The 12,350-nt window shown below is 39.9% G+C and overlaps 1 protein-coding gene across 1 annotated transcript; it reads left to right on the top strand.

Moving 5' to 3' along the window:
- Positions 1-1,817: 1,817 nt before the first annotated feature.
- On the top strand, positions 1,818-4,176 carry LOC115953518 (FBD-associated F-box protein At4g10400-like). Its single transcript, XM_031071231.1, has 2 exons — positions 1,818-3,095; positions 3,235-4,176. The coding sequence occupies exons 1-2, from the start codon at positions 2,532-2,534 to the stop codon at positions 3,748-3,750; spliced, it is 1,080 nt and encodes a 359-aa protein (XP_030927091.1). The 5' UTR covers positions 1,818-2,531; the 3' UTR covers positions 3,751-4,176.
- Positions 4,177-12,350: the final 8,174 nt, after the last annotated feature.

A 12,350-nucleotide genomic window follows, 5' to 3' on the forward strand; every position in this document is an offset into this window, starting at 1 on the left:
GCAAAGTAAGTCCAAACTCATTTGTCCACCCAAACTCACCCACTCTAATTGAATCCAAACTCACCCAATTATTAGTTGGGTTAAATGGGCATCAACCCAATGATTATTGGGTTTTAACTAAAAACCCATTGAACCCTATTTAACCCAAAAACAATTTACCCAAATTCAATCCAACCCTTCCCATAAAATTAAAAAAAAAAAAGAAGAAGAAGAAGAAGAAGAAGAAGAATAAAACATAGTTTTAATAATAAAAAATATGGACCAAACAAATGAAAATTAACCATCCTGTGATTTTCTCAGTAACCAAATAGAGTCCAAATATTTAAGAAATTTAAGAGAACATTTGAAACTCAAATATACAAATTCTCTTTCTCTTTTCCAGCATTTTCTCCCCAACCAAACAGGATATTACTCACAAATAAAAAACAATTAAAAGAAGAAGAAGAAGAAGAAGAAGAAGAAAACGTAATTTATAATAATAAAAAATCTAGACTAAACGAATGAAAATTAACCATCCTATGATTTTCTCGGTAACCAAACAGAGTCAAAATATTAAAGAAATACATTAAGAGAACATTTGAAACTCAAAATCCAATTCTCTTCATCTTTTCCAGCATTTTCCCCACAGCCAAACAGAATATTACTCACAAATCAAACACAATTTTTTTTTTAAAGTCAAACAGTTTTTAATAATAAAAAATTTGAACTAAACTAATGAAAAACAACATTATGATTTTCTTGGTAACCAAACAGAGTCCAAATATGAAAGAAACGATAATTATCCATGGTGCATCTACGCCTTCTCCGATGCAGAATCCAATGATGATATCGGACTCATTCGCCCAAGATGCGATTCTCGCGTGGTACCGTGGGGAGTTCGTGGTGGCAAACGCGATCATTGACGCGCTATGCGCACACCTAACTTAGTTGGCTGGCGCCGGAGTCAGAGGGGTGGCGTTGTTGGAATATGACGCTGTGTTTGCTGCAATACACCGTCAGAGGCTGAACTGGATCCCGGTGCTCCAGATGCAGAAGTACCACTCCATCGCCAACATTGTGGTCGAGCTCCGTTGAGTCGCTGCCCTAAAGAAAAAGTACAATACGATCAATGAACAAGATCACGCGGACTCGACCGCCAAGGCCAAGACGAAGAAGAGCGAGGAGAAAATCGGTGGTGAAATTGGATGAGCAAGATCAGAAAGTCGAAGAGGAGAAGCAGAGTGAGAAAATTAACGAGAAAGTGACGGAAAATTAAATGTTGATGTGTTTTTCACTTTAGGGGGAATTTGGGTAATTTTGATAATTGGGTAGTTGGGGTTTACCCATTATAATTGGGTTGGGTTTGTGTTAAAAGTAATTAATTAAATGGGTTTTAATGGGTGAATTGGGTTTTATATACCCAACTTAATTATGCTGACTCCAAACCCATCATTTGCTACCCCTAATGGTAACTTTCAATTATTATTATTATTTTATTTTGTTTGCTTAGTCCTGGTGTCTTGTTAAACATGGTAATTTGACTCGTGGAAGATGAGTGAAACAATTAATTAGTTCTCTTGCACTTGAATCTTAAACAAAGTTTGCACCAACATCTCTTTCCCTAAACTGGTTTGCCGTATTGTAGTAAAATTTTACGATTAAAAAAAAAAAAAACTTAGTCACATTTTATTTTTGTATGCGAGAGGTGTACTGTGAAGGTATTATATACATTGCAAACATTTGATCATGCATTTTGAATAAGAGAAATACTATCTCTATAACATTTTCACATCAAATTCTAAGAGACACTATGCTCTTTTCTTTTAGTAACTTCTTAATTACAATGGTAAAGCTCAAAACGGTGTCGCGTTACTAAACACTGAAGGACTGAACAGATCAACAGTTTCTGTTAAATGAGAACGGTGCTCGACAAACACGGCCAAACGATATTGTTTCGGTTAAATGAGAACGGTGTTGGTGAACAGTGTTCGTTATGACTAATTCAGACTAGCCAACATTCCATTTCCACAACAAATTTCCAATTTCTTGTGAAAACTCACTCTCAAATTTTCCCAAAGCGAAATTCTCTCTCTCACACACACTGCACACAGAGAATCGGAAGCAGATTGGAGCATGAAGCGGCGACAAGAGGAGGAAGAATCGGAGAGGGAGGGAATTAAAAGATCAAATAGTTTGACTTGCCTATCAGGTACTCGACAAAAGTCCCCAACGAATGCTGACATTATTAGCACACTACCGGACTCTCTCCTCTTGCACATCTCTCCTTTCTTCCAACCGAAGACTCTGTTGCAACAAGCATTTTGTCGAGCAGGTGGAGGCCTCTCTGCAATCAAGTCCAAGTTCTTAACTTAGACGAATTCTCACTTGTTAAGAGGTTAGGCTGTTACAAATTTGAGGATATAGTGTTCCGGATCTGGTATCGACTCCGCATAACTAATCCCTACCCGCTACGTGGGTTGTGCCTTTGTTGGGTTCACAATTGCCGTCTATGCTTTGTCGAGACATGGCTCTTTAACCGCATTCAATGTGGTATGCAAGAACTCAATCTCCATATTGAACCTAACCCAAGTTATAAATTGCCCGATAGTGTTTTCTTTTGTAGAACATTAGTGGTTCTCAAATTGGAAGGTGCGATTATTTTCAATCCTCCTAGATATGGTTCTGAGTTCGCAGGTCTGAAGCTTCTAAAACTCAAGGTTTTCTATGCAAACAAAGACTCTCTCTCCACGTTCCTAGCTGCCTGCCCAGTCCTCCAAGATTTGACCCTTGAGATTACTTACGATAGCGACGTCGTGTTTGAAGGCAAGCTCAATATTATTGTGCTCATACCTACACTCAAAAGATTTCATTGCCATATTCTTTTTAGTACACCACCATACAAACTCAAGATGAACACCCCCGCTCTCAAATACTTTTATTTCAAAGGTCCTTTGACAAACGATTTTGTGGTGGAAAACATGCCCACCTTGGTTGAATCAGTCATTGGAGTTGAAGAGGTTATTGCGAGTCTTGAAGATTATGCAAACAGCGCACGTGACTTCATCAGACCACTCTATAATGTTAAATCGCTGGAAATGAGCGTAGACACCGCAGTGGTAAGGTTGGAAGTCTTTGAAATGTTATGTTTTTCATGCATTAAATTCACTATATTAATTGAATAGCAAATTACTGCATAATATTGTTGTGATTGAGTTCTGAATATGTAAATTTTGTGCTTGTTATGTTGCCGTGCAGCTCCTCCTCCATGCTTCTGAACCTGATGGCATTACATTGTTCCATGATTTATCTTCGTTGAAGTTTTGTGGTGACCTTACCTGTGATCATGCATGGCATGCATTACGACTTTTAATTGGTCAGGCTCCAAAGATTCAAATACTTGCCTTTGAATTGACGGAACAGTTTCCATGTGCTTATAGCCCACTTGAGGGTTTCTTGGAGGAGCCACAGGATGTTCCTGGATGGCTGTCATCACATCTTACAACTTGTCATTATGATGGGTTTTTAGGGTTTCCAGTTGAGATGGAACTTGTTAGACAGATCCTGAAGGCAGCAAGTGTGTTAAAGACGATGAAAATCGTTATTGATAGTCATCTATACTCAAAGGAGAAGCTTCGAATTCACGAGGAATTAGGGAACTTCCAAAGGACCTCTCATATTTGTCAAATAGAATTTGACGAAGGACATTTCAAAGTTTTTGACATTTTAGATGAGCTTGGTGTTTTTGACGATTTGCTAGAATCTGCAATTTGAAAAACTCAAGCTCACCCTTTGGATTAAGCCTGTGTTAGGATCACTATGAACAGAATATTGATACTGTTGTTGCAGGTGTGCTGATGTTACAAGTGTGTTGTTGGCTGAGATGCAAGTGTGCTCTTGACTAAGATGCAAGCTATTGTGACACGTGGGTGACAGAATGTAGAATTGGAACGGGTCATGTGCTAGAATTGTAATGAGTCATATGCTGAATTGTAATGAGTCGTGCGGGAACAGTTAGTTGTAATTGACTAGAGTCAGTTGTAAGAGATAATGAGAGATATGAAAAAGAATTTAGGCAAACTACTACTTGTTTCTCTTAACCATTCTTTATCTCTTCCACTCTTCATAGTAGGCCTGGTTTTCCTCGAATTCAACCATCCTTATAGACCTATTATTTATTGTTAAGAAAAACCTTACAGCATGCAAGGTTTCAAATGGTCAGAATAAAACAACACAATGGTTAATAAAAGATACAGCAAAATTTACATTTCAGGGAATATAATACATAATAAAACAGTTTGTAGTGCCTCCCAACTAATTATAGTTTGCTTTCCTGTTTATCTTTTAGAAAAACTTGCTATATGAATTGCCATTTGGTAGAGTGTTGGATGACAAAGATTGATGTTTCCTCAATATCTTATATTCATGTTCACTACTATGAGTCTACGACAGAATGTTGCCTATTATATTTTCTTCGTCAACTCGTTGATATTTTGATATAAGTCTAAGAAAATTTCAAAGCTGGTATTAATTCTCAGAATATGGATAAATGGTTCACAGTATGTCAAGAAATAGATACTGTGAGCAACTGGAAGACAAAAAGCATTCATGGTAACTTTCAAAAATTTTTCCCCGGTGTCTGCTTGCTCATTTAAGTGTGTTTACTCGTTATCCTTTCATATCAGACAAATCTTTGCTCTTTAGATCACTTTTTTTTAAGCCAAACCTTTTATCTATACTGATCTTGGATCCAAACCCCATCAAAATTCTTTTGGTCATACTTAACCATCCTCTTGCCAGAATACTTCAAAGATATTACTTGATTCTTTTAATTCAACCTTCAATTTGCAGGTTCTTTGCTTTTGCAAGTGCTATTGCTTGTGTCTTCTCTGTGCTGTCCTTGCTCCTTAACCGGGCTAATTACTATTACTTGTTCCTTCATGATTTGGTATGAGCTATTTTGTTCTTTCTTTTTTATTTTACTTGTTTTCAAGTCTCCAATTGTAAATATTTTATATAAATTTGCAAATGCATGGCCATGACTGCTGAGGGGTACATTGGATGTTATGGGAATACCAATATAGTATTTGATCTTACTTTTATCTATCTCCTGTTCTCGGGAGCAACCTCATTCCTGTTTACTGTGTATAGATATCTTGGTGTTGTTATTCTTCCTATTCCTTTGTTCAGTTAAAGGCTTCAGCACCAATAGTGAACCTTGCACTTACAACACCGGAAATATATGTAAACCAACATTGGCAAATGCCTTCTTTAGCACCATTTGCACGCTTTCTTGGTGCTCTCACATCAGTATTTTCCTTTGTTGTCAGTCATGACTACTCAGACAAGCTCAATGGGGATTATGGTTTGCTTAATAACAACACTTTATGAGATTAAGCGTGTAAGTGAGAGTGAACCATCCTTGAGGAGACAACTTCTTATCTCAAGATTCTCAACTGTCTTGATGACTACTGGCATCGCCATGGTCAGTTTCTTTGCTTTGCCATCAGAGTTTTCTTTCTTTAATTTTGGGACTGACATGGTTGTAAAGAACAGGCACGCCTCTTCCCCTAAAAACAATCTATTTTCTCTCTTTTGGTAGAGTTGGTTTATTCCTCGTGATATTTTTGTCTCATTCATAAAATGATATGTGACTGCAGGCACCTTTTCTTCTGTGTGCAATTGGCTTGTGGGCTGGACTTGTTATTGGATACACTAGAGAGTATTATACTAGCAATGCTTACAGGTGAGTTATCTTCTTCAGGTTACTAATGCTTAGACTTTCTTCTGGTCTTCTATACTGCAGCAAATGATCTGAATATTGTTACATTGCGTATTGATATATGGATCCAGTTTTTCTGCCTTTGGCATTCTATACTTAAATTTGCCAGCCAAAACTATTAATACTGGGAACCTTTCAAAATTGGTTCCAAAAAGGGTACACTTTTGAAAGTGAACATTCCCAACTTATTCCTTAGAATTGGACAAGGCTAGAGGTCGACCCATAGTGGCTCAGAATCATGATGAAATACAAAAATTGTTAAATTTTTTCAATGAAGCTTTCTTGTTAGAAAGTAAATAACACGTAGATTACTTGTGGATTGCAATTCCTTCATAACATTGTGACATGTTTCTTCAATTCATGACTGTCAAAGAGAGGGCATCAACAATCCTAACAAATTTCCAATATGAGGAATTTTTCATTGTGCATTGTGCAACGCCTCATAGAAGAAACGCTTTTGTGTATATTTGTATGTATTGTACCCATCAACTTATAATTGTAATGCTTATAACCATGTTCAAATATTGCAGTCCAGTGAAGGAAGTGGCAGATTTTTGTAGGATCGGTGCTGCAATAAATGATTGGCTCTGGGATACAAATCTGTCATCATTCCCATATTTGCCATTGCCATTTATGTGAGCTTTAGCATAGCTGCTATTTATGAAATTTCTTATTTCTGTGTCTGCTTTGGGAATGCTCATCACTATTGTCTACTGCCACTGGTCTTGCAATTGATGCTTATGGCCGCATAAGTAACAATACTGGTGGAATTGTAGGAATAGCTGGTATGAGCCATGAAATTCTTCAAAGAACAGATTCCTTAGATGCTGCCAGAAACACTACTGCTGCCATTGGCAAGGTGATCATCTTCACTTTCTGATTAAGACTTCGAGCAAATTCTTTTGAGGTCATCATGACCTTGCTGTGGATTAGAAGAACTTGACTTTAGCTGCAACCAAGGGGTAACTTCAATCCATATTATACCAAGTACATACTAATTTGGACAAACTGTTTGTCAACTTCTAAAATTCCAATTGAATATGACTTAATGGATTGCTAAAATAAAAGGAATATGACTAACGGCAATGGAAAAGTTGTTGAATAAAATAACCCCTGGCGATGAGAACTTCATAAAATCTATCACAGCATGAGCATTACAAAAATAGCGAAATTTCTTCATTAATTTTACTTTAATAAAACTTCTTAAATCTTGTTAAAACAATAACTTTAGAGTCAGATTTTACATTCAAATTAAACTTGAAATTTAAATTGCAACCAAGTAAATCCTACAGTCATAAATCATAGTAATTCATGCTATCACTAATTCTCTATCGTGTGTATTATAAAACGGAGTTCTCCAATCACCTAACTAACTATCATCTCAAGTGTATGTAATCTCTCATCTCATACACACCAAATAATTGCATGCATTCTAAAACAAAGTTCTCTGAGCATCTAATTATACTCTGAAATATGTATAGTCTCTAGTCTCATATAGATCAGGTAATTACAAGGAGGAACCAAGACCTCATGGATGTAATGTTTTAGTTCAAATCATGGTTTCTATTGCATAATTAGCTCCCAAAACTTTAGAATAAAAAAAGTATTAAAAACAACTGCCACACCTCTATAACAAGATTGGAGCAGGGATTTTTTCTGACTAGATTCTATTTGAAAGAGGATTATGAAGCAATCCTTCAGAGGGGACCTTGGTTCATTGGAGAGCATTTTCTCTCCATTAGACCATGGGAACCAAACTTTCGTCCGGAATCGGCAAATGTCACTTCGGTGGCTGTCTGGATTAGACTTAACGGATTGCCAATCGAGTACTATAACTCAGAAGCTCTGCTTCAAATTGGGAAGTCCATTGGCAATGTATTAAGGGTTGACACTCACACTGCGAATGAAGCTAGAGGCAGGTTCGCTAGGCTTTGTGTTCAGATTGATGTGGATAAACCATTGGTGACAGCGGTGTTAATAGGGAGGTTTGAGCAACCGGTTTGTTATGAAAGCATTCATAAATTATTCTTTTCCTGTGGAAGAATGGGCCATAGGAAGGAAAATTGCCCGTACATGGTCCGTCCAAATCAGCCGGCGAAAGAAGGGTTGAAAGCAAATGGCAGGGACGATGAAGGACGGTCATGCGATATGCATTTACCGTACGGACCTGCAGAGGGAATGGAGGAAAACAAAGTCGTGCATGGGAATGCGGCTGAGGCGAGTCAGGAAAGTACGTACAGGCCTTGGACTGTAGTGGCGCGAAGGAGGAACATGCCAAAAAAACAAAGGAGTGGAGGGGCCCAGGCTGTGCTGGATATTGAACGGCTAAAACAAGAACAGAGGAAAACAGAGGGTGTAGCAAAGTTCAAATTCACAACGGGAAGGAAATTTGAGATTGATGGGCTAGGCAGAGAGTCTAAAAGGAAATTAGACACACCAATAGTTTTGGAGCAAGCCCAAATAGCAAGCCCAAATAACGGCTTAAGGCCGAGATACCCAAATGTGAACCATATCCCCTCAACTCGCAAGATTGTTGGATCATCCACGTCGTTAGAGCAGCAGGTTATGAGTGCCGCTTATTTAAATGATGCTGGGCCGGGGGCTGTCAAGATGGGCCCAATTGGCAGTCGGGGAGATGAGTTAGATGGGAAGAGTGCTAATTCAAAAGCCCAAAACAGCCCTTCAGTCAAGGGCAAGAAAGTAATTGCTCGAAATAAAGCCAGGAACAATAAGAGCAACGAAGATACAGGCAGCAGCAAGACCCATTTTAACTTATCTTCTCTAACGCCTAAAATACTCAGTAGAGATAGAACTGACCATGATCCAAGCACTTTGTTCTCCTTTTCTACTGCTGCTACTACTGAGATGACCATGATCCAAGCTTCCTAACCTTAAGACCTGTGGGTTCATCAATAGAGGCGACTATGGCAACGAGAGAGAGGACGACGCCGGTGAGAGGGTGGTCAGATCGCCGTTTGAAGGTAGCCAGGAAGATGGCGGAGGTGCCGGGAAGATGGAGGGGCTGTCTACTAGATTCGGACTCGACGTGGGGATGGAAGGTTCAGCAACTTCAAACCAGGTCCACCACGGTGCAGGGACAGTGGCAAACCTTGATGGTGGTGAGCCCGGAGAAGAAAAAATGGAGTTTGAAGAGGAGGGCGGTGCTAATGCCTCCTTCTGATGAGTGTTTTTCTCCTACCCTTCCTTATTATGAATATTTTAGTTTGGAATAGCAGAGGCGTCCTGAAGCCTAATTTTCAGGAGTATGTTAGAGAGTTGGTCAGGGTGCACAATCCGGCCATTTTAGTGATTATGGAGACTAAATTGGGTAGTGAAAGAGCTAAGGGAATCACGGATAGGCTACCTTTTGATGGCGCCATCCATACTGAAACAATCGGGTATGCTGGAGGTTTATGGCTCCTTTGGAATTCAGACCTCGTGGAGGTGGTGCAGCTGGCTGATACGGAGCAGGAAATTCATGTGGAAGTGAAGGTAATTGCTTCTAACCTTTCTTGGATTTTGTCTGCTGTATATGCTAGTCCTAGGAGTGCAGAAAGGTACATTTTGTGGGAAAATTTAATTAAGGTTGCTGGGTTACATAATAAGCCGTGGGTGATAGCAGGGGATTTCAATGAACCCCTGCTGGGTGAGGATAAATTTGGAGGAAGACCTGTTAGTATCTCGAGATCCCTCCTTTTCAAAGACTGTCTGGATAAATGTAATATGGTTGACATGGGATTTTCTGGTCCCAGGTATACGTGGTCAAATAGGAGAGACCTGAATAGCCTAATTCAAGAGAGAATTGACCGATTTTTCACTAACCCGAGTTGGTGCCTTTTGTACCCAGAGGCTAGAGTAACTCACTTAACTCGTTGCCACTCTGACCATTGTCCGGTTCTTATGGAGACAGCCCCTAGGAGAGTGACTCACCTTAATAGACCTTTCAAGTTTCAGAGTTTCTGGTTATCTGATCCTTCTTTCCCTGGGGTTGTGATGAGGGCTTGGAATCAGTCTAGAAACCTTCCGGCCTCTATAGAGAAGTTTACTAGTGAAGCGACTCAGTGGAACAAGTTTAAGTTTGGCAACATTTTTGTGAAGAAGAGGAAGTTAATGGCTCGGCTGAATGGGGTTCAGAGAGCCATATCTTCTAACCCAACCTCCCCTCTCATCGAGTTGGAGAACCAACTGCACAAGGATCTTGAGATTGTTCTGGATCAGGAAGCTGAGTTGTGGGCCTTAAAATCTAGAGTTAACTGGATGGTGTTGGGAGACCGAAATACCTCTTTTTTCCATGTGTCCACTCTTGCTAGAAGAAAGAGGAATATGATTAATGCAGTAAAGAATGAGGTTGGGGACTGGATCACAGAGGAAAGGGAGGTTATGAACCACTTTAGAGAGGGGTTTATGAAGTTATATACTACTTCCCAAGTAATGAATAATTGGAACATTGTTAAGTGGACCAGTTGGCAGGTTAGGCTCACAGAGGAAGAGAAAAGTAGTCTTGATATGCCAGTGTCAGATGATGAGATTACTACTGCATTATGGTCTCTAAAGGCTTACAAAGCCCCAGGTCCTGACGGGCTACACGCCGGTTTTTTCCAGAGATTCTGGAGTACGGTGGGGAATTCAATCAAGGAAGAGGTCAATCATATTTTCCTTCAAAGGAAAGTTCCGGAGTACCTTAACAGCACAAGTATTGTTCTCATTCCAAAAATCCAAAGTCCGGAATCTATTGGTAATTACCGGCCTATAAGTCTTTGTAACTTGGTCTACAAAATCATCACCAAAATCATAGTTGGTAGGTTGCGGCCATATTTAGATAAGCTTATAGGCCCTTGTCAAGCGGCCTTTGTTCCGGGTAGAAGAGGAGTTGACAATGCTATAATTGTCCAAGAGATTATTCACTCTATGGAGAAGACCAAAGGGAGAGGAGGATACATGGCTTTGAAGATTGATTTGGAAAAAGCTTATGATAAGCTTGAGTGGAGTTTCATTAGAGACACCTTGATCAGATTCAATTTGCCGAAGAACCTAGTTGAGCTAATCATGAGTTGTGTCTCGTCTATTTCGACTTCCATTCTCTTCAATGGAGGGACTTTAGACTCCTTCAAGCCCTCCAGAGGTATAAGACAAGGAGATCCTCTATCTCCTTATATATTCATCATGTGCATGGATTACTTGGGGCAATTAATTCAGGAAAAGTGCGCTACAAAAGCTTGGAGTCCTGTTAAGGCCTCGAGAAGCGAGCCGGCTTTTTCACATCTGTTCTTCGCAGACGACCTAGTACTGTTTGCGAGAGCTAATCCTGAAAATTGTGCAACGATTAGAGGAGTTTTGGATGATTTTTGCAGTCAATCGGGCCAAACCATCAGTGAGGCCAAATCTAGGGTCTTTTTCTCCCCCAATTTGGATAAAGATCATAGGGATGCCTTAGGTGACATTCTCGGGTTTCAATCTACCCCTAACTTGGGTAGATACCTTGGGTTTCCTCTGAAACATCGCGGAGCTTCCAGCCAAGATTTTAATTTTGTGCTTGAAAAGGTTAAGAAGAAGCTTGCGGGGTGGAAAGCAAATCTTCTTTCTATGGCTGGCCGAGCTGTTTTAATTCAAGCTTCTACTTCGGCTATTCCGGCGTATGTGATGCAAAATAATTTACTGCCTGGGAAGATTTTGGATGGCATTGATCGGGTGAATAGAAATTTCCTTTGGAATTCCTCTAGTACTAAACAAAGTATGCATTGGGTAGGGTGGAGGAAGGTCACTTCCCCTAAGGAGGTAGGAGGCTTGGGTTTGCAAACCGCTAAGGGAAGGAACACGGCCCTTCTTGCTAAACTCAATTGGAGGTTCCATACGGAGGGTGAGTCTCAATGGGCTAAGGTTCTAAGACTGAAATATTGCACACACCAGAGGTTAAACTCCAGAAATGAAGCAAAACTTCCTGGTTCTCGTACGTGGAAGAGCATGAAAAAAGGAGAAGACATTTTCAGGAAAGGCATTAAATGGATACCTGGGTATGAAAGTAACCTTAGCTTTTGGAATGACAGTTGGTCTAACATGGGTATGCTTAGAAACATCATCCAAGGTCCTCTTACTATTGAATCCTCTAATCTCAGGGTTAAGGATGTTGCTAATATGGGTGGATGGAAATGGGATCGGCTTCATATAGATCTTCCTGAAGAAGTTAAAAGGGATATTCAAGCTACCCCAATTCCGTTTGTAAGAAGGAATGAAGATAGGCTGGCTTGGAAGCATTCTCCAAGAGGTTCCTTTGAGCTAAAAAGTGCTTATTTACTTGCCATTGATCCTTTGCCTGATCCAGGTTTCCAAGGTAAGTGGATATGGAAGCTAGACACCTTACCTAGGATTCAAATGTTCTTATGGAAATGCATGCATCAAAGCATAGGTGTTAAGGAGTGTTTGCAAGCTAGGGGGATGTTAATAGACACGGCTTGCCCTCACTGTCTTAGCAGACCTGAATCCATTTTGCATGCTTTACGGGACTGCCATGCGGTAAAGAAAATATGGCATCAACTGGGTGTGCACCTGCTGGACAGCTTCTTTTTTTCTTCCAACCTTCAGGAGTGGCTAGTGA

The sequence above is a fragment of the Quercus lobata genome, chromosome 7 (assembly GCF_001633185.2).
Source record: "Quercus lobata isolate SW786 chromosome 7, ValleyOak3.0 Primary Assembly, whole genome shotgun sequence".
Classification (NCBI taxonomy): domain Eukaryota; kingdom Viridiplantae; phylum Streptophyta; class Magnoliopsida; order Fagales; family Fagaceae; genus Quercus; species Quercus lobata.

Excerpts from the sequence above, each read along its gene's own strand:
- LOC115953518 (XM_031071231.1), top strand. The coding sequence starts at position 2,532 with ATGCAAGAACTCAATCTCCATATTGAACCTAACCCAAGTTATAAATTG. Across the intron at positions 3,096-3,234 it reads TGAGCGTAGACACCGCAGTG|CTCCTCCTCCATGCTTCTGA; the intron begins GTAAGGTTGGAA and ends GTTGCCGTGCAG.